We start from the raw sequence: 21,490 nt of genomic DNA, 5'->3' as shown, positions 1-21,490 counted from the left end.
GACAACTTTTAAAAATTATGCAGTGTGTCCCACAGTTGGAAAACCCAATATATTAAACTGTGACCTTAAAATACAGATTATTCTCAATTGGGGAAGGGGGGCGTTATTTCTTTAGCCTAAAGAAACCTTGTCATGTGACTCTTTAAATGAACAGTTAGATTGTCTAGTAAAACTAAAAATATAATTTGTTTAACAAAAATCCATTGTCACCATAGCTGTCCAAAACTTATTACGTAAAGGCAAGATACATTTGTTTTGTAACGTTCGCTCTTCTTCTTTATAGGAGTTGCTATTTACACTGGCATGGAAACCAAGATGGCATTAAATTATCAGTCAAAGTCCCAGAAGCGGTCTGCTGTAGAAAAGTAAGGTTCAATATCCTATCATTGGAAGTGTGTAAAGATCTTCAATTTTGAAGTACATCAGATATAGTAGATATGAAAATATTTTCCTTCTGGGCTTATTAACAGTGTCTGCATGGTTTCTGGTTGTACAGTTATTGAGTAACTGTTAAGCTAATTAGTTTGATCAATTTTATGATGAGGTTAAAAAAAGCCACTTTTATTTTACATTTTTATTATTATTATTCAGTACACTTTAAAAGCTCTTACTCTTTATAGCCTTTCCAAAGAATTGCTTAGTTTTGAAGTCAGTTGCAGGTGGCCGTAAAGTTCTTCCCATACTTTGATTAAAAGTCAAAATAGGGCCACTTTTAATTCTGGGATTTGGTGAAAACCACCAGGTATTTTCTGATATGGCTTTATTTATTAAGTGTTAGCAGAGAGAACGTAGTCTTCTCTCATTGTGTAATAAAATCCTTATGATAAAACATCAAGATGATACTTAAATATTTGTGAAAAAATGTGGCCTGAAATTTTGTTTTCTTTGCCTATTTTTAAAGTATACTCTTGACTTGAAATGGACAACTAACTGGCTTATAAATTATTTAATAAATAACTGTATGTTACTCAATGATTTTTATTTAGGAAGACAGAGTGTATTTCTGTCTTTGTAGGTTGATCTTTAAATGTGATCACTAGGCCTCCTTTTCCATAACTGTATCAACTATGAAAATGAACATTTGGGTTATCATAAGCAAGAATTCTGTTTCTAGATGTCTAAACATTTGTTTCTAGATGTCTGAACATATTTTTGATAGGTGTTAAAAATCTGGTTGGAAAATCAAATTTTCTTTGCAAGATCCGTTAAGACCTTGGTTAGAATCCAGCATTTCTCCTGCGCTAGAAACACATCCCTTCCAAGTATTCACTTTTCTCCTCCCTTCCTTTCTTTTTTTCTTTTCTTCCTTTTGTCTTTCCTTCCTTTTTAGCAATAATCACTAAATTTTGCACTCATTGGTTGATGCTTAATGATAGAAGATAGTTGATTTTTGGATTCTAGACCATTTAGAAATGTTTCTCAGCAGTGTAGTTCTGTGCACTGTCTCTGCTGCTCACAAAACCTTCCCCTTTACTTAGATCTCTCCCTGTGGTCTCTAGAATCGCACGCATGTCAGCGATCATGGAGTGAACTCAGATACAGATGACCTTGTGTTCTCATTCGTACTGTGTCAAGTAGGGGTAGGAGCTTCCTTTAAAAAATGTGCTGTGCTAACTCCCTTTATTTTTGTTGTTTCATCATAAGGTGTTTGTCTTGATGTTTTTAGGAAGAAACACGTACGGCCGTTATCTATACAGGGAACAATAACCAAGTAATCATCGCTGTATTTTTGTTGTAGATCCATGAATGTATTCCTCATTGTGTACCTCTGTATCCTGGTCAGTAAAGCCCTAATAAATACTGTCCTGAAGTATGTATGGCAGAGCAAACCATTTCGAGATGAGCCGTGGTATAATCAGAAAACTGACTCAGAAAGACAGAGGAACCTGGTATGAAAAACCACCCCTGAGATACCTTTTCCCTTTGTCTTTTCAAAGATGACTTGTAGACTCTTGTTTTGAAAATGTGGTCAAATAAATTATAAAGACAAAAAGAAGATTGATTAAATCTCTATAATAGATATACTCATTGATAAAAATAGATTACATTTATTAGTTGCTTGCCTCGCTATGGACACTGATTATTACTGCTGTCTTCAGGTATTTGGATATACAAGTCTGCAAAGGTACTGATTCCCACAGTGTCTTAAACACTTCCCGTGTTTCCAGACCCCAGCATATGCCTTATATTTGTTGTCGTTGTTAGGTGAGATTTTGACTCATAGAAACCGCATCTGACAAAGTGCTTTCTAGGGTTTTCTAGGCTGTAACCTTTAATGGAGCGGAGAGCCAGGTCTTTATCCCATGGAGCCGCTGGGTGGGTTCAGACTGCCAACCTTTCAGCTACCAGGAGACTGCCTAACCATTGAGCCATCTGGGTTCCTTGCCTTATATTTAGAAGGTGCTGAATAAATGCTTATTAATTATTGGGAGGTAAATGGCACCTATTTTGTTAAGTACACGGAAGAAAGAGAGATTCTCAATTATAGGAAATTGTGATAGAATGGAGTCCCTGGGTAGTGGAAACACTTAACGCACTCGGCTGCTAACCAAAAGGTTGGAGGTGCAAGTCCACCCAGAGGTATCTCGGAAGAAAGACCTGGCAATCTACTTCCAAAAAATCAGCCATTGAAAGCCCTGTGGAGCACAGTTCTGCTCTGACACACGTGGGGTCGCCATGAGTGGGAATCAGCTCGCTGGCACCTGGTTTTCCGTGGTAAGAGTAGGTTTCATTTTTCTGTAGAGAGATTTCAGTTATTTGTGTTTGTCAAAATTATTTTTCCCCAATGAGTGTGTTAGAATAATTTGACTGAGTCTCCTTGTACATAAAATAGCGCATCGGTAGCTAGTGTCGTTTAGCCCAGACCCTGGCTGTCTGCACACCTAGACAGCGTCTCAGCTGCGTTGTGTGTGTCGGCTGGAGCTGTCCCACCTGTGTGGCCTGCGGGCATGCGGAGATTTCTAGGAGTTAAACTGTTTCCGGGAGTTAAACTCTTGCTGCAACCAGAGAGAACAGAACTATACAGAAATGTCATTTGTACCAAATTTGGGGGTGGGGCATCATACAGGGCGTCAGAAAACCAGTTGCCATCGAGTAGATTCCCACTCGTGGCGGCCCCATCTGTGTCAGAGGAGAACTGTGCTACTGTAATTTGTCAGAGTCACCAAGTAAATTCAAGAATTCTCAAAATACAAAATACTCCCTTAGGCCTAAGTTAGAGTTGTCTCCTGTGTCTTAGCACGGTTGTTTTCACATGTAACTTCTTTACCCCAGTGACTGAACAGACATGCGAGTCAAGCTCTTGGCCTTTGGCAGGTCGTGAGTGGAAAATCAGGGAGGAAGCCAGTGGCTGCTGCAAGCGCTGAATAATCCTTGCCTTTGAATTTTGAGATACTTCCATTTAAAAACACCACTTGTGTCATTTGCACCTGACCTTAAGTTGCCGAAGTGATCGTGGTGTTGCTTTTACTCCCACCTGGGGGATGATGTGGCCTGATACGTTAGTCAGTGTCCAGCCGCTGCTGTTGGTTTCTTTGCAGTTCCTCCGAGCCTTCACAGACTTCCTGGCTTTCATGGTCCTCTTCAACTACATCATCCCCGTGTCCATGTATGTCACCGTGGAAATGCAGAAATTTCTTGGCTCATATTTCATCACTTGGGATGAAGACATGTTTGATGAAGAAACAGGGGAAGGGCCGCTGGTTAATACCTCTGATTTAAATGAAGAATTAGGCCAGGTCGGTACCTCCTGAATTGTCTTCCGCAACTTATTAAAAATGTGAGTCAATCCATATTAGGTTTCCAGGTATCCAGACACTAAATGATTAATATTATACAGGTAAATCCTCCAAGTGGCCGGATGAAAATTTCAGTTTTAACTCACACACATAGATACAACCTATAACTGGTGAGAGACAACAAAAATGCTGTTTTTTTGTTTGTTTTTTTTTTTAACTTTATATAACAGCTGGTAGTGCTTTTATATTTACAGCTTTTGCAGAATGGATTGATATGAACCAACTCATGGGCCTTCTGAGTGTACTCGTTCTGGGTTTTAATTGTGTGAGTTAGGGGTTGAAGGGGTAAGTGAACTACCATGTATGAAGTTCCCACTTAACAGGCATTGTACTGGGCTTTTGTAAATGATATTTAACTCTCACTGCAAGTCAGTTATCCTCATTTTTAAAGACGAGCAAGCTGAGACTTAGAGAGTTGAGATAAGTTGCTGGCTTGGTGTATTGCAAAGACCTCAATACACATTACTTCATATCGTGTTCTACCACTTTCAGCTGTGTGACCTCCGGCAAGTTGCTTATCTTTCTGCACCTCGAATTTCTTCATTTGAAAAATGGGGATGAGAACATATATGTGCCTTGCAGGACTATTGTGAGGATCAAATAAGATAGTGTGCGTGAGCTGCCTGCCACAGCGTCTAAAGCTGTCATTACTGCCACCAGCCCGAGCCCCCCTCACCCACCTGCTGTCCAGAGTCACACCCGCATGAAGGGCAGAGCCAGCATCAAATTTAGATCTGTTTCACTTCAAACCCTCAACCATTTCATTTGTAAAGGAGAACTGAGGACAGATTGGTTACTGTGTGAGGTAACTTAAGCTTCACCTGCTCTAAGGCTGGTCTTCTAGGCTTTTGTTCCCCTAAAGCGTGAAACCCCCCCCACCCCCTCCCCCTCAACCATGTGCTTTTCCCAGCATCTGTGTTGCAGGAAAGGCCACTTGGCAAAATGGTAATTTTTTTTTTTTTTTTAAAGCAGGAAGAAATGTTGAGTGTTTTTATAAACAGGGTCATTGTAGACTGGTAGCTAAGATTCCCTCCCTCCTTCATCTCTTTAAAACCATAGTCTGTCATTACACTAAACCCATCAACGTCACGTCAGTTCCAACTCACAGCAACCCTGTAGGACAGAGTGGAACTGCCCCATGTGGTTTCCAGAGAGCAGCTGGTAGATTGAAACTTTCGACCCTTTGGTTAGGAGCCTGAGCTCTTAACCACTGCGCCACCAGGGCTCCATTATTACGCTAGTAGGCTCTAAAAGATGTTCAAATACTGCCTTTATCTGCCTCAGGTCAAGAATAATTCTTTTACAAAATTACATTTGTGTCTGTTGATGATTTTGGCTTTTTAGTAATCCCTCCAGCTGAGTTCCGTTTCGTGCCCCTCAGAGTGTGTATATTGTTTGATCAACAGCGTACACCCAAGTCATAATTAGTTGCTCAATAGAAAAATACTTTTCCTTAGAGTATTTCATATCCTTTGTAGCACCACGTGGTGTATTGTCTGTGGTCCTGAGAATTTCATAGAGGAAAGAACTTTTTTCTGTAACAAGAAAAATTTCCAGCAGTATTCTGTACAGATTTCTTCTCCTTCCCCTCCCCAATCCATCTCTCTGGAGTTCATTAGAACACGATTGGGTTTATGTCATCCTGTCATGACCCGAAGAAGGTGTGCATTCAAGAGACTTACTTGCTTACGTAGACACAGCGTTCAGTAGATTGGCTAGTATCAGTGATTTACTGAGTTTAGAGACTGATGAACAAACATAGAAATTAAAGGTTTCATCTGACTACTAGATTGACGTGGGTGAGACTCTTTTGCCCACTTTAATTTATGCAGGGTAATAGATAAATTCTTTTGTAGGTGAAGTAGAAATTCACCTACCACTCAAGTTTCTATGGCCACAACTAAAAAACTACCTTTTACTGAGACACTGTGCTAAGCACTTTGCCCACATTATCTTAGGTAATCCCACCTACAGCCCTGAGAGGTTAGTATCATCTCCATTTTTCAAATGAGAAACTGAGGCTCAGAACGCTGATACAAACTACTTCACCTAGTAAATAGTGGAGGCACTGCTCCATCCTGTGAGGTAATGCTGCCTTCCTGCTGACCTTTGTTCTCTGTCTTCTGGATTGTAAGTACATTTGAATGTGTCATGCTTTTTAAATTCAGTACAGCAACACTTAGTTGAACAGGCAGCCTATGCATTGCTGTGAGAACTAGCTTTTGATCTGATATCTGAGAATGATAATGTCATTAACATTTGACTTCGTAGTTGATAATTTCAAAGACTTTTACAAGCTTATTTAATAGTGATGAAACAAACAATAATTTGTCTCTCAGTTCCCCTAATTAACAAAATTGATTTGATCATTGTCCAGAGTTGCCAAGCCTTTGTTTCCTCATCTGTAAAACTGGGATAATAACATGGTTGATGTGAGGATTCAATGAAGTAACGCACAGTACCTGGAACGTACTAAGTGCTGAGTAAATGTCTTTTACAATTATAGCTTATTATTAGCAGTATTAGTTATGCTTATGGTTCTCAGAAATATACCACTATTTAAAGATGGCTAAGCAAGATGATGGAGCCCTGGGGGTGCAGTGATTAAGAGCTCGGCTGCGACCCAAAAGGTCGGCAGCTCGAATCCACTGGCCATTCCTTGGAAACCCGGTGGGGCAGTTCTGCTCTGTCCTGTAGGGTGCTATGAATTGGAATCAACTGGATGGCAACAGATTTTTTTTTTTTTTAAGCAAGTTTATGGAGCCTTGGTGGCACAGTGGTTAAGAGCTCAGCCGGCAACCAAAAGGTCAGCAGTTTGAGTCCACCAGCTGGTGCATGGAAACCTCATAGGGGTTCGGTTTGGGTTTTTTTTAAAGCAAGATGATAAATCAATATTTATTACTTTGTTATCATCCATTTTGCCCTTTTCAAAAATTGGTTTTAGGATTTCATAACATTTTATTGTAAGTTAAGTCCTATGAAAGTAAGAGTTATTCAAATAAATTCTCAAACATTCCTTTATCTGACTCAGAGTATTAAAAAAAAAAAAAGCAATTTGTCATCAAGCTGATTCTGACTCATGGTGACCCCATGTGTGTCAGAATAGGGTTTTCAATGGCTGTGATGTTTCAGAAGTAGATTGCCAGGCCTTTCTTTCTAGGTGTCTCTGGGTGGTTTCGAGGTGCCAGCTTTTCAGTTAGTAGTCAAGTGCTTAACCTTGCGTCGCCGAGAGCCTCCTGGAGTAAGTATATGAATCACCGCGATATGGGGGCTCCAGATACTTGTGGAAAGGCTCGCTTTAGAGGAGGAGACCTACTGAAACAGTAAATATTATTGTTGAGTCTCACTGTTCAAAAAGTCTGAATAAAGAATACTGTATTAGAGTAATAAATAGTAATAAAGAACGTTGTATTCACTCATATTAAATATCTAGATTCTGCAAAGAGGCTGCTGAGTTTTAGGCAAGTGTGTGGACGGCAGGTTTTGCTTTGTTTTACGTTTTCAGGATGACATTGCTGTGTATTTATAATGTATTTGTTACAATCAAGCACACAGTACAAGAGACATTTTTGCTGTGGGCTTTATAAGACAAAGAAGAACGTGTTCCTGAAGACCGAAGTAAGAAAAAGAACACTATAAAATATGTAATCTGGTTTCTGTACAGGCTTTTTCTGCTTCCCCAGTTTTATTGTTATTATTTTAACTATAACTCTCCTTTCTAGTTAATCGTTAGTGATGTGTGTTGGGGAAGTACTGGGCGGTAGACTGAAGGCAAGATACAGGTGGAGACATAGGACTTTGCTCCCTGGCTGTCCCTGACGGTGTACCAGCTGACCTAGGGTTGTGAGAAGGCATGCTGCACTCCTGATATCAACCTCAAAATACTGTGATGTTTTCCAGAATGTCTTTCGATTATTTATGATAACTGTGTGACTGTGAGTTTATCTCAGTTTAGCATTTGAAACTAGTTTTCTGTCTGAAATTTTTGTCCCTTATTTGTTTGAATCCTGCCTTCTAAACCTAAGGTGATATTGTGCCTCCAGGAGGTTATAGAGTAAGTTCATCTTGTCCGTATCCTTGATTTTTTATAAATAAGATTCAGGACTAGTCCCCCTCAGTGTTTGTCTTTCCAAACAAACGGAACAGTGGTTCCCTTACTTTTTTATTTTCCTGGTAGAGGGAGAGATGGATATATGGCTGAATGGTCATATTTTTTTCTTTGCTTAAGATCCAGAGAAAAGTAAAGCCATTACCATCACGACAAAAGCAAAGCCCCCCTCCCCCAATTCTCCTGGCTTCACCTCTTTTGGAGGATGCTGGGTAATATTAGAAGGTAGGAAAGTGTGAATTATCAAGCCCACTTACAGTTTATCCCCTTGAAGTAGTGTGTTTGGGGCAGAACCTTTACAAATCCATTTCATATGTAAAATAATAATTGATGTTAGGGAAAAAATAGGGTTGCCCTGATATTCTGAATCAGAGAGCCCCAACTTGTGTCTCTTCAGAGGAGGATAGTTAGTTCCCCACAGAGCAGCACCCTAACTTTGGATCGTGTTGTGTTTCGTAGGTGGAGTACATCTTCACTGATAAAACAGGCACCCTCACAGAAAACAACATGGAGTTTAAAGAATGCTGTATTGAAGGCCACGTCTACGTGCCTCACGTCATCTGTAATGGACAAGTCCTCCCTGATTCTTCAGGAATAGATATGATTGATTCCTCTCCAGGCGTCAGCGGAAGGGTACGTTACAGTTCTCCCCGCAGAAGACATTGTCCCTTCAGAGGGGCCTGAGTGTCAGGTGTTGCACTGTTGAAATTTGCTGAGTTTCAGTTGGGCAGGCCATGCCTTGTTTGTTCACAAAAACAGGTTAGTGATCACCTTTTATGGTGGGTATCCAGGAACGATATTCATCTTCTGTGTGACTTCAGTGAGAAAAACTGTAAAATGCCACAATATTTCCCTTAGGATTTCATGGCCAACATTCAGAGTGAACTTATCCGTGATATCTCTGTTAGAGATGGCTTTTAAAAATCTGGAAAAGCAAGGAAAATAGTCGCTAAGAGTAAAATGGTTGTGTACCACACACGCATGCTCACACACACACAGACACGCGTGCTCGCACACGTGCTCGCACGCGCGCAGACGTTCGCATGCGCACATATGCTCGCACACACGCTCACACACACATGCAGGCTAACGCACACACAGGCACACACTCACACACATAACCCAAGTGCTGTGGCTCCAGGTCTCAGCATGGGCTAGCTGCTGGCTCTTATCTTCCCTGGTGGTTGGCTGGGGAACCATTCCAGAAAATGTGCTCACTACACACCCTGTGCCAAGACCTCAGGTAGCTCGCTGCTACAAGAACTGAGGACAGCCTTGTTTTAGCTGTGTTGTGCAGCGACCCTTTCGTTACCAAAGTGTGCCTTATCCCCTATTACACGTGCTTCAGTTGATTTCAACATAGAAAACAGCATTTTACCACAAAGATTCATAAATGAGAGAGTCCATTATGTGGTCATAGTAAAACATATCACCATAGAATCATACTCTTTTATTACGTACTATGACGGCCCTACGTGATATGTTTGATATAAGCCAGGCACTCCTTTGTGACCCTTTACAACTGGTGCTTCTCAACCTGGATGTACTATAGAGTCACCAGGGAAGCTTTTAAACCCAGTGGAATCCATACATCAGCATTTTCCAAGCTCCCAGGAGATCCCAGTATTCAGCCAAGGTTGAAAAAAACTACCACTTGGTAAGCTACACTCAGAGGCAGTAGAACAATTAGACCATCTGCACCAGAAGAAAAATCAGAACCTCTACTCTGTCAACTGCTGATTTTGTGATCTTGACTAAATCACCTAACCTTCCTAAACTTTAATTTCTTCAGCTGCAAAACTGGGATAATAGCTCCTATTTCATTGCTTTAAGATTGAATTTTATGATGTATGGAATGTGTCAAGTACATAGTAGGTTCTTTATAAATGTCTAGCATAATGTATATCGTTGCTAGACACTATAATATGGTCCTTCAGGACAGTGCTATAACTAGAATCCAGGGTTTTTGTAAATGTTTTGTGCTTAGTGTACTTATGTGACTTAAAGCCTCTCTTTGCTAAATATTTAGCAGGTTTGTTTGCTGTTTATAAGCACCCTTGAAGCCATGTGTTTACCATTTCTACAAGTATCACTACTAAATAAAACACTCCTCTATTTCAGTCTTCATAGTCCATTAGTCTTAATTACCATAGGAGTATTCAGGAATGAAGAAAAGCTGTAATTAGATTCTGGCCTATAAACTACCAGAGGCAAAACTAATAATTCCTAGACTCCTAGGTATTACACATCACTGCTTTATAAATGCCCTTTGTTTGTCTTTTTTTTTTTTTTTTCTATTTTAAGAAAATACGCTGTATTCTTTTGTTTTGTTTCTGCGTTTTCATAGGAGCGAGAAGAGCTGTTCTTCCGGGCCCTCTGTCTGTGCCACACAGTGCAGGTGAAAGATGATGATGACGTAGATGGGCCCAGGAAGCCACCCGACCCAGGGAGATCCTGTGTGTACATATCGTCATCACCCGATGAAGTGGCCCTAGTTGAAGGCGTTCAAAGGTATGTCTTCTGGCTTCATATCTGGGTTTTAGAATTTGAGAGGTGTGCTGATTCTTGGACTCAAGAGTCTATTTTCAACTCCAAACTCACGCATTCTTATTTTGAAGTGTTCTCAGTTGGTCCCACTCTATGTTCTGGTGTGTTTGTTAAAAAGAAGTAGGTAGGACTAAACAGTAGCTGTCTTTTGTACTCATTACCTTTCTCTTGACTTCCTTATTGTTTGAGATGGGTTCTCTATTGTCTTAGTTATCTAGTGCTGCTGTGATAGAAATCCCACAAGTGGATAGCTTTAACAAAGAGAAATTTATCTCCTCGCAGTAAATTAGGCTAAAAGTCCAAATTCAGGGCATCAGCTCCAGGGGAATCCTTTCTGTCTCTGTTGGCTCTGGGGGAAGGTCCTTCTCATCAATCTTCCCCTGGACTAAGAGCTTCTCCTTGTAGGAACCCGGGGTCCAAAGGACGCGCTTTGATCCCGGCGTTGCTTCCCGGTGGTATGAGGTCCCCTTGTCTCTCTGCTCACTTCTGTCTTTTATATCCCAAAAGAAACTACCTCAAGACACAGTCCAGTCCCGTGGATTGAGTCCTGCCTCATCAACACAACTGCCGCATATCCCCCCTCATTAACATCAAAACACACCCATTGCCATCATGTCAATTCCAACTCCTCGCCACCCTATAAGACAGAGTAGAACTGCCCCATAGAGTTTCCAAGAAGCGCCTGGTGGATTCAAACTGCCGACCTTTTGGCTAGCAGCCGTAGCTCTTTACCACTATGCCACCAGCGTAGAGGATGTTACCGCACAGAGGAAAATCACATCAGGTGACAAAATGGTGGACGGTCACACAATACCGGGAATCATGGCCCAAGCAGATTGATACATTCTTGGGGGACACAATTCAATCCATGACACCTCTTGAAAACTAGGTGGTGTCGATTTGTAAGAAGCAGCTTGTCCCTAGTTATAGGATTCTTTACCATTGTCTTTTAGCGGTCATTCTAAATAACCATAGGTTTTTAAAGATGGAAACAATTTTAGACATCATTTAATACAAATCTTACTCTTAAAACGGGTTTTCATACTGTTAGCTTCATTTTCTTCATGTAATATCACATTAACTCTATGGAGTTTTTTCACATGCTCCCTTCCAGGTCTTTTTACTGGCCATGAGATACGGCATTTTAAGCAGACACTTGGAAAAATACTTCAGATATTCCAGACACATGGCATAATTTCAAGTCAGGAAAATGTTTTTCAAATTCTCAGAGCTTGTGATTTTTACTTAATACTAAAGGTACTAAATTTCCCCCTCTTCGTTGCCACCAGTAACAGGATATTGCCTGCAAGGCCTGAATGACTGATGAGAAAAGAATTTCAATACCTTTTATGTAATTTGTTGTTGTTGTTAGGTGCCGTTGAGTCAGTTCCAACTCACTGCGACCCCATGCACAACAGAACGAAACGCCATCCTCACAATCGTTGTGGTTATGCGTGAGCCCATTGTTGTGGCCACTGTGTCAGTCCATCTTGTTGAAGGTCTTCCTCTTTTTTGCTGCCCCTCTACTTTACCAAGCATGATGTCCTTCTCCAGGGACTGATCCTTCCTGATAACATGTCCAGAGTACGTGAAGCAAAGTCTTGCCATCCTTGCTTCCAAGGAGCATTCTGGCTGTACTTCTTCCAAGACAGATTTGTTTGTTCTTTTGTCAGTCTATGTAATTAGAACAACATTTTTATTGTTGACTAAAAAAAAAAAAAACTCAAACCCATTCCTGTTGAGTCACTTCCAACTCATAACAACACTATAGGACAGAGTAGAACTGCCCCTTAGAGTTTCCAAGGAGCACCTGGTGGATTCGAGCTGCCGACCTTTTGGTTTGCAGCCATAACACTTAACTACTACACCACCAGGGTTTCAGTTGTTGACTAAACAACTGTATTTTTCATATGCAATTTGAGTATTGACCTTAGATACTTGAATTATATCACTGCTGACTTTTCTTAAATGACCAAAACAAGTGCTCAGAAATTAACATACATTTCAGTCATAGATATTAGAGGGTAGGAAGACCGTTCCTATCCCATCATCTTAAACTCATTTTAAGTATCAGCACTTCCAAGAAGCCTTTCCTTCAGCCTGTCAGCTTCTGCCTGGGTTAAGTAGACACCCTCTCCCTGTGTTCACACCTTCATGCCTTTGTGGATAGACTGTATTAAAATGACATGCTCCTGTGTCCCGATTCATCTAAAAGCTCCTGGAGTGCAGAAGTCATGCCTTTCTTCTTCGTTTTCCCGGCACTTACCCACACAGCACCTGAGGTATATTAAGTTCTCAGACGTGGCGGTGCAGGAGGCCGTTGTTCCTGAGTAGGTGCTCGGCAAGTGTTTATTGAGCTGACTTCCTGCTCTGGGCCTTAGTTTTCTCATCAGTAAAGTGAAAGGTTGGTCTGAGGGTAGACTGTCTCTAAGGGGCCTTCTGCTTTCGACATTGTATTCTCTTCTCCTGAAAAACAGCAAAATAATCAGTAGATAAGGATGTCAGTATAAACAGGAATTGCAGTCCAGAGAACTGCTGCTGTCTTTTTGAAGACCATTAGTACTTAGCAAAAAGAAAGTTGGAAATTTTGTTGGCTCTTGAAGCGTTCTTTGAGACGTCGAATAAATTCAGTATTTTAACTTTCTAATTCATAATGTGGTTTACAGCCTGTTTTACTGCAGGTATTTCTTTTTTAAGAAGAAAGCTTTACTAAAATGTAAAATAGGGAAATTCTATTAAAGAGGAATCTTAGATTTCACATTAATCGCAGAATTTGCTTTCTCATTTGCAGACTTGGTTTTACATACCTGAGGCTAAGAGACAATTACATGGAGATACTAAATAGAGACAATGACATTGAAAGGTACGGAAAGTGTACATTAAATCGTGATCATAAAAAAACTTCACAAAGTTTTTTCATCTGGGCAAAAAAATTCCCTGTATTCCTCCCACAGCTTGCTCCCTCTTCTTCCCAAGAATGTCACCGAAACATTCAGAAGGATTTTCACAGTTGGGTGATAGAGGAGAAGTTGGTTTGAGGGTATTTCAGGAGTGTTTGCCACTGTTTTTCTTGGAGGTGTAGATTGGTATTCAGGGCCGGGGGTACGGTTGGGGATTTGATCAGCAAATCCGTTTTGGGTTAAGGCATCTAAAATTGTTTTTTTTACTGCAAGAGTTCTCAGAACTTCAGTACATTCTGTCACTCTACAGGCCACCCCTTGACCTCCAAGAGGAGGATGAACTAAGCAGCCTTCCCCAGGGTGGGGCCATGACATTCCATTTCCTGGAGCACCAGCTAGCATCGCATGAAACAGTATTCTGTAGACAACAATTGGAGAAATTGTTTTTGAATAACCAATTTGAGATTGGATTGTTTTACTTTTCAGATCTTTGGTGGCCTCATTTTTTTTTTTTTTATTGTACTTTTAGATGAAGGTGCACAGAGCAAATTAATTTCTCATTAATTAATACACATATTGTGACACTGGTTGCCAGCCCCGTGACATGTTAACATTCACCCCTTCTCCATCTGGGGTTCCCCCTTACCAGCTTTCCTGTCCCCTCTTGCCTTCTCATCTGTGCCCCTGGTCTGATGTGCCCATTTAGTCTTGTTTTGTTTTATGGGCCTGTCTAATCTTTGGCTGAAGGGTGAATCTTAGGAATGACTTCAGAACTGAGTTAAAAGAGTGTCCGGGGCCATACTCTCGAGGTTTCTCCAGTCTCTGGCGGACTAGTAAGTCTGGTTTAGTGACCTCATACTTTTGATTTTTAGGGATTGTCTCAGTTTGTAATTGCTGGTCCCACAGACAAATGATATAGCCCAAGTTTTGGTTCAGAAAATAGAGTATTTCATCTTTCCTTTATAAATAAACATACAGTAATGGATACAGGGAAAGACAGGTGAAAAGAACATAAGATTTGGATGTGACTGCCTAAAAAAAAATGGATTTTAAAATTTTGTGCTAAGAAAAAACTCCCAGGTAAATAGGAATAGAGTGAACCCTTTACTGCAGAACATGGCTGCCAGGTCCTAGATCAAAATCAGACAGGGCTCTCCCTAGGACACTGAAGACTTCCAGGTCGTTAGCAGTGCCGCCAGGGATGGAACTGTCAGATCACCCCTTGGGGAGGGCAATAGTGACATAATTGCTGCCATTGTCTATAAGTGGGACTTCTGATTTTAAACTGAAAAAGGGTAGATTAAGTCACTATTGAAATTTTAAAACACAATGCTGCTAAGGTATTTATAAAACCAAAACCAAACCAAAACTCACAGTGACCCTGTAGGACAGAGAAGAGCTGCCCCACAGGGTTTCTAAGGAGCAGCTGGTGGATTTGAACTGCTGACCTTTTGGTTAGCAGACAAGTTCTTAACCACCGTGCCATTAGGGCTCCACTATGCCACCAGGATTCCAAGGTATTTATAGGGAAGTCTTTTAGCAGCTGGAAGTTAAACTTACTAAGCCATTCCTGAGGTACTTTAGACTCTCGGGAGTTTTCAGAAGTAGTATTAAGGATTGCTGAACTATTTTCAATATTCCAAATGCCAGACAGAAATTATGAGTCTTCTGATAACAAGACCGCACAAGCTGACTAAAATACCAGTTTTCTTTGCCCTTTGCTATGATTTTTTATCAACGTAGGGATGACACCAGTTCCTTCACAGGGGTCTAAAGCTCTGATATAACTTTGTATGTCCATGATTAACAGAATTCTTAAAAATGAATCAATACATAAGAAATGCGGTTTGTTTGGTAAACAAACTTTTAAAACATGGAACCCAGTTTGAGTGTGATTGAGTGAATATAAACAACGAAGTCTCCTTAGTTGTGAAAAGATTCAGCGCCTGTGAGTCCATCTTAGTCATGTTCAGTCACAGGAAGTTAGCGTAAACTATGAGGAAGGAGACTTGCTGAAATCACATAAAATAAGTGCTGGGGCATCTTTAAAGTGCAGGCATTTCTTCCTCATGTTTGTGGAGGAAACTACCATATCCCCAGATTCCTTTGTTCCGAGAGCTGCTTTATATGATGAACAGATGGGAAGAGACACAGTGGTATATGGAGATGTTTTTTAAGGACTGTATGCTATCTACACATTCCACTGCTTTCTTGGGAAAAGTTTGGCCCACATTATATGGCTTGGTAATTAGCCAGATTATTGATATACAGAGCCAGATGTATATTAAATTTTTTCAAATTTCTTTTTCAGGTTTGAATTGCTGGAAATTTTGAGTTTTGACTCAGTAAGAAGGAGAATGAGTGTAATTGTGAAATCTACTACAGGTAGAAGTTTCTTTGTGATTCTTTAAATTGTACATTGTGGTTGTGTTTTATTCTTATGGTTAAATTCTGTAGGAGCTTTAAGGATGACAATTTATTCTTCTTTTAAATATTGATATACCCTTCTATTATTGTAATTTGTATTTATGAAAGTAAAGCAATTTTTAAAATGTTTAGTAATGAGTACTGGGCTAAACATCTAACATACTTTCTTTGTACAACCTCTAAGTATTGATTTGGGTCAATTTTACTATTGAAAAATTTATATTTAATCCCATTTATGAATATCCTCGTTACTTTTCTCTCAATATATCTAAATAAAATAGAAGTTTTTAAATAACCATTTTTTCTAGGACAGATTTGTGAGTTTGCAAATAGGTCTATAATAATATTCAAAATACTGAAAATGAGCCTTGTTGATTGGTTGGTCACTATAACAATGTGTCTTTATCAGAGAACAACAAAGTCTGGTTTTTTCTTTAGAATACGGGAACGATAAATGGTATGAGATACACAAATCAAATCCCTTTAGCAGCAATAATTTCTTCATTGAATTTGTTTGTAAATTACCATGTAAACTGGAGAGCTCTATTGTTCCGATTCTGTATTACACTCCTTGTACATTCTTGTTTTATGCATTTCTCTCTGTGGTGCCCAGGTCTTCCTCTGTTCTGGGGACGTTCCTTCTCTCCTGCCTTTGCCAGCTCTCCTCCTCCCCAGGACCGCGTCAGCATGGGTTCAGTTACCTAGGTTCTTTCCTTAGTGTTCTTGTCTCTCACCACGGCCTCTCCTTGATATCAAGTAAACCTTACACTTGTGAAATCTCGCTTCTAGGTGGATGACCATACTTTTTTCCTAAGCGCCACCACTCAGTATCACCCAAAACCAAACCAAGCCCATTTCTGTCGAGTAGCGACCGTATAGGACAGAGTAGAACTGCCCCATAGCGTTGCCAAGGAGCAGCTGGTGGATTCAAACTGCTAACCTTTTGGTTGGCAGCTGAGCTCCTAACTGCGGATTAGATAACTCATTAGCATTTGGGGCTCTTCTGTCTCTCCCCCAAGCAACTAAGGCTCACAGGCATTAGTCACTCTTCAGCTGGCAGATCCCTTAGATTCTGTCCCCGCAGAACCCATCTCCTCCTTTCAGTCACGGCTCAGCACCTCGCCTGCCTCCTGACACATCTCCTGCCTGCGGCCTCTTCGTCTTTCAGCCATCCTGCTACCAGATTACTCTTCCTAAAACTGATGTGTGATCACAGGCCCTGCTAAAGCTTTCAGTGTTTCCTTACTATTGCCTGGACCAGAGCAGCTCTTCCCCCAGCATACAGAGCCCTTTTCGTTGAGACCCTAAACTGCCATCTTGTCCCCACATCTCTACTAAATGTGTGTGTAGTTTTCTATCTGGAATGTCTCTTGCACATTTATGCCTTTTTGTTTTTCTAAGTACAGCACAGCAGTCCCCTGGCTAGAAAATTTTCCTGGCTGCCTTAGCCAGATGTGATTCCTCCCTCTGAGCCTCTGTAGTACGGGCTGGCGTTGTTCTGTGGCACTGCCACCGCGTGCTCCGTGTTACAGCCGTGTAAACGTCCAGAATGCAGAACCTGAGTCTTTTTCAGTAACACACTCGTCAGGAGCTCTCAGTCTGTTAAACTCAGTTTACTTAATGCAATTGCAAAATGACCTTCTCTGATATTTGACAAAGGCCCAGAGTCCACTAATTGGGGAAAGACAGCCTCTTCAACAAGTGGTGCTGGCATAACTAGATATCCATCTGCAAAAAAATGAAACAAAACCCATACCTCATACCATGCACAAAAATTAACTCAAAATGGATCAAAGACCTAAATACAAAATCTAAAATGATAAAGATGGTGGGAGAAAAAATAGGGACAATGCTAAGAGCCCTAATACATGGCATAAACAGTACACAAAACATTACTAACAATGCAGAAGAGAAACTAGATAACTGGGAGCCCCTAAAAATCAAACACCTATGCTCATCCAAAGACTTTACCAAAAGAGTAAAAAGACAACCTACAGCCTTGGAAAAAAATTTTGGCTACAACAAATCCAATCAGCGTCTAATCTCTAAAACCTACAAGATACTGCAAAAGCTCCACAACAAAAAGACAAATAACCCAATTAAAAAATGGGCAAAGGATATGAACGGACACTTCACTAAAGAAGACATTCAGGTAGCTAACAGATACATGAGGAAATGCTCGTGATCATTAGCCATTAGAGAAATGCAAATCAAAACTACAACGAGATACCATCTCACCAACAACAAGGCTGGCATTAATCCAAAAAACACAAAATAATAAATGCTGGAGATACTGTGGAGACACTGCAACACTTATAAACTGCTGGTGGGAATGTAAAATGGTACAACCACTTTGGAAATCAATCTGGTGCTTCCTTAAAAAGCTAGAAATAGAACTACCATATGATCCAGCAATCCCACTGCTTGGAATATACCCTAGAGAAATGACAGCCTTTACATGAACAGATATATGCACACCTGTGTTCATTGTAGCACCGTTTACCAAAAAGATGGAAACAACTAAGGTGCCCATCAATGGATAAATGGATAAATAAATGATGGTATATTCACACGATGGAATACTACACAACTATAAAGAACAATGATGAATCCATGAAACGTCTCATAACATGGAGGAATCTGAAAGGCATTATGCTGAGTGAAATTAGTCAGTTGCAAAAGGACAAATATTGTATGAGACCACTATTATAAGAACTCAAGAAAAGGTTTAAACACAGAAGAAAACATTCTTTGATGGTTACGAGGGTGGGGAGGGAGGGAGAGGGGTATTCACTAATTAGATTTAAAAAAAAATAGTAGACAAGAATTATTTTAGGTGAAGGGAAGGACAACACAATACAGGGGAAGTTGGCACAACTGGACTAAACCAAAAGCTGTTTCCTGAATACAACCAAACACTTCGAGGGACAGAGTAGCAAGGGCAGGAGTCTAGAGACCATGATTTCAGGGGACATCTGGGTCAATTGGCATAACAAAGTGTATTAAGAACATGTTCTGCATCCCACTTTGGTGAGTGGCGTCTGGGGTCTTACACGCTAGCAAGCAGCCAACTAAGATGCGTCAACTGGTATCAACTCACCTGGACCAAAGGAGAATGAAGAACACTAAAGACACAAGGTAATTATGTGCCCAAGAGACAGAAAGGGCCACATAAACCAGAGACTCCATCAGCCTGAGACCAGAAGAACTAGATGGTGCCTGGCTACCACCAGTGACTGCCCTGACAGGGAACACAACAGAGAACCCCTGATGGAGCAGGAGAACAGTGGGATGCAGATCTCAAGCTCTAGTAAAAAGACAAGACTTAATGGTCTGACTGAGACTGGAGGGACCCCAGAGGTCATGGCCCCCGGACTCTCTGTTAGCCCAAAACTAAAACCATTCCTGAAGCCAACTGTTCAAACAAAGATTAGACTAGACTGTAAGACATAAAATGATACTAGTGAGGAGTGTGCTTCTTAGCTCAAGTAAGGACATGAAAATATGTGGGCAGCTTCTGTCCAGAGGCAAGAAGAGAAGGCAGAGGGGACCAGGAGCTGGTTGAATGGACATGAGGAATACAGGGTGGAGAGAAGGAGTGTGCTGTCACATTATAGGAAGAGCAACTAGGGTCACGTAACAACGTGTGTGTAAGTTTTGGTATGAGAAACTGATTCGAATTGTAGGCTTTCACTTAAAGCACAGTAAAAAAAGAAAGACAAAACAAAACAAAATGACCTTCTATCAAGAGGCAAGGGATCTTATTCTTTGTTGTTTCTTTAAACTAGATAATACCAGGCTGTGTTTGTCTCTTTGGAAAGACTCCTGGTAAGCAACCGAATACAGCCTCTACCCTGGGACTCTGAGCCTCAAATAATGGTTTGAGGCATGCTGAAGAGTTTTATGTCAGCCAGTTTCCTGACATTCGTGTTTGACAGAATTTCATTTCAATATAAAGCAAGCAAAGTAGAGATTCTTACACCGAGATACTCCAACTTTCTTCTGATTGGGACTAGTATTACCTTATTTTCTCTTCTAAGACCATTGGTGACATTGTGAGATTGCTGAGGGCTTGCCCTTTAGCAGCTTTGTCAGTTGTTCTTCATGTGTTTGATAAACAGTGTGGTGAAGACATTGTAACTGCTCTGGGGAGCTGTGCTGTCTCTCTCAAAACTGGCTCTTTTATATCTGCACCTCCCAATTAAACCCTGCAGAACCACCTCTTAACCACATTATCAAATATGATGGACAGGAGCAAGCTCCAGCCAATGTGACTGCACTAAAATGTCATAGCAAATAGAATAATTTGTAACATAAATGATACCATAGCACTTGGGGAAAAAAAGGGGATTTTGCCGGTAGGATTGGCAGGACACAGGAAGCGTGCTCCTCATAATATCTGAAAACAAGCGCAGATACGTTAACTCCTGCTCAGGTGGCAGGAGGCTGCTCCACCTGTGCTCTGATGAGATGTTAGCCTGAGAACTTAAGCCATTCACAATTTTTCAGAATAAAGCATTATTAAATTGCAGAAATTTACATTATCAAATTTCTTATCATATGATTTTTTTCCTATAAAAATATGAAGTGTAGGAGTTGAATCACGTGTGAAAAGGTCTAGTTCAGAACTGTGCAGTAGTTTTCACAGTTCTCCAGAGGTGATAGATCAGAGCCCATGAAGCTGTCCTCCGTAATACTTCTACAGCCTTCTGTTCCATCTGTGGGCTCTTCTGAACTGCCATGACTGCATCGTTCATATCACAGGATATGCCATAGGGTCTTCATAAATAACTGCCATTTATTTATAACTTCGTAAATAAACCCCATTTAAAAAGGACATCACAAAAGCTTGAGAAGGAGCTGGATTACATCATTAAGACGTAATGTCTAAGATGTTCATGCCATTAGAGTGTCCCATCCATCAACAAGAAGAGGTCAAGAGATTCCCTAAGGTTTCTCTGAGAAACTATGAGCTTACTAGGGGAGACTGCCGCTCCACCTGAAACCAGCCACTGCATCAATTCATTTTAAGAGAAGCTTGAATATTTAATTAAGCAAAGAGTTTCCCAAGTAGTAATACATTCCCAAAGAGCTACACTAATTGCACTGGTTTTCCAACTAATGGGTAGGTGATACTGGGGACCATAAGCCACTGTAGCCAGTTAATAGCATAGGTTCTTTCTGAGGACTTGCCACTGGCAACTGTGATACAGCAGTCAAAACTGGGTCTCCATCGTTGATCATCAAAGGGCTTGCCAGTTTTAAGCACCAAGGCTGTTTCTGTTGCTTCTGGAATTTCTTAAAACTTCAGGAAGCTTGTTTTCAAATGTCTGTATTTCAGTGATATGTACTTTGCACGGTATTAACAGAGGTTGGATTTGAGGGAAGACATCAGGGAGTCTCAGCTCATTTTGCTGCATCAGACATTGCTGTTTAAAGAGGAAGACATGAAGTGTAACCTTTCAGTAACTTCCTCTGCTGATGTTGAGTCCACAAGATGAAATGTGAATAACACATAAATCACCTAATTTGGGAAGAAAAAAGGAAAGTAATAACTTTACCCTTTCTTAGAGCATCTCAATTGATGTCCTGGTTTTCTACACAGGACAGCCATTTCTGAGACTCTGTGGCTTTCCAAGTTATTAAACTGGCTTGTATGAGACATGGCAGGAAGCAAAGTCCACAATGAGCATTAAATCCAGCCAAAACCA

General features: G+C 40.6%; 1 protein-coding gene across 5 annotated transcripts in view; it reads left to right on the top strand.

The window, feature by feature from the left end:
• ATP11A (ATPase phospholipid transporting 11A) overlaps nt 1-21,490 on the top strand; it is a 222,842-nt gene that overhangs the window by 152,046 nt on the left and 49,306 nt on the right. For all 5 annotated transcript variants that reach the window (XR_010319085.1, XM_010594013.3, XM_010594015.3 and 2 more), the window contains exons 10-16: nt 284-365; nt 1,739-1,889; nt 3,540-3,737; nt 8,365-8,538; nt 10,253-10,416; nt 13,244-13,315; nt 15,664-15,737. Coding sequence is in view for 4 of the 5 variants with exons in the window: in XM_010594013.3 (XP_010592315.1) it covers nt 284-365; nt 1,739-1,889; nt 3,540-3,737; nt 8,365-8,538; nt 10,253-10,416; nt 13,244-13,315; nt 15,664-15,737 (915 nt within the window). In the remaining variant the exon portion in view is untranslated. The remainder of the gene's footprint in view (nt 1-283; nt 366-1,738; nt 1,890-3,539; nt 3,738-8,364; nt 8,539-10,252; nt 10,417-13,243; nt 13,316-15,663; nt 15,738-21,490) is intronic.

This window comes from Loxodonta africana, chromosome 23, assembly GCF_030014295.1.
Source record: "Loxodonta africana isolate mLoxAfr1 chromosome 23, mLoxAfr1.hap2, whole genome shotgun sequence".
Lineage (NCBI taxonomy): Eukaryota > Metazoa > Chordata > Mammalia > Proboscidea > Elephantidae > Loxodonta > Loxodonta africana.
Note: the sequence above shows the minus strand (reverse complement) of the source record. Positions and strands in the feature narration are given on the sequence as shown.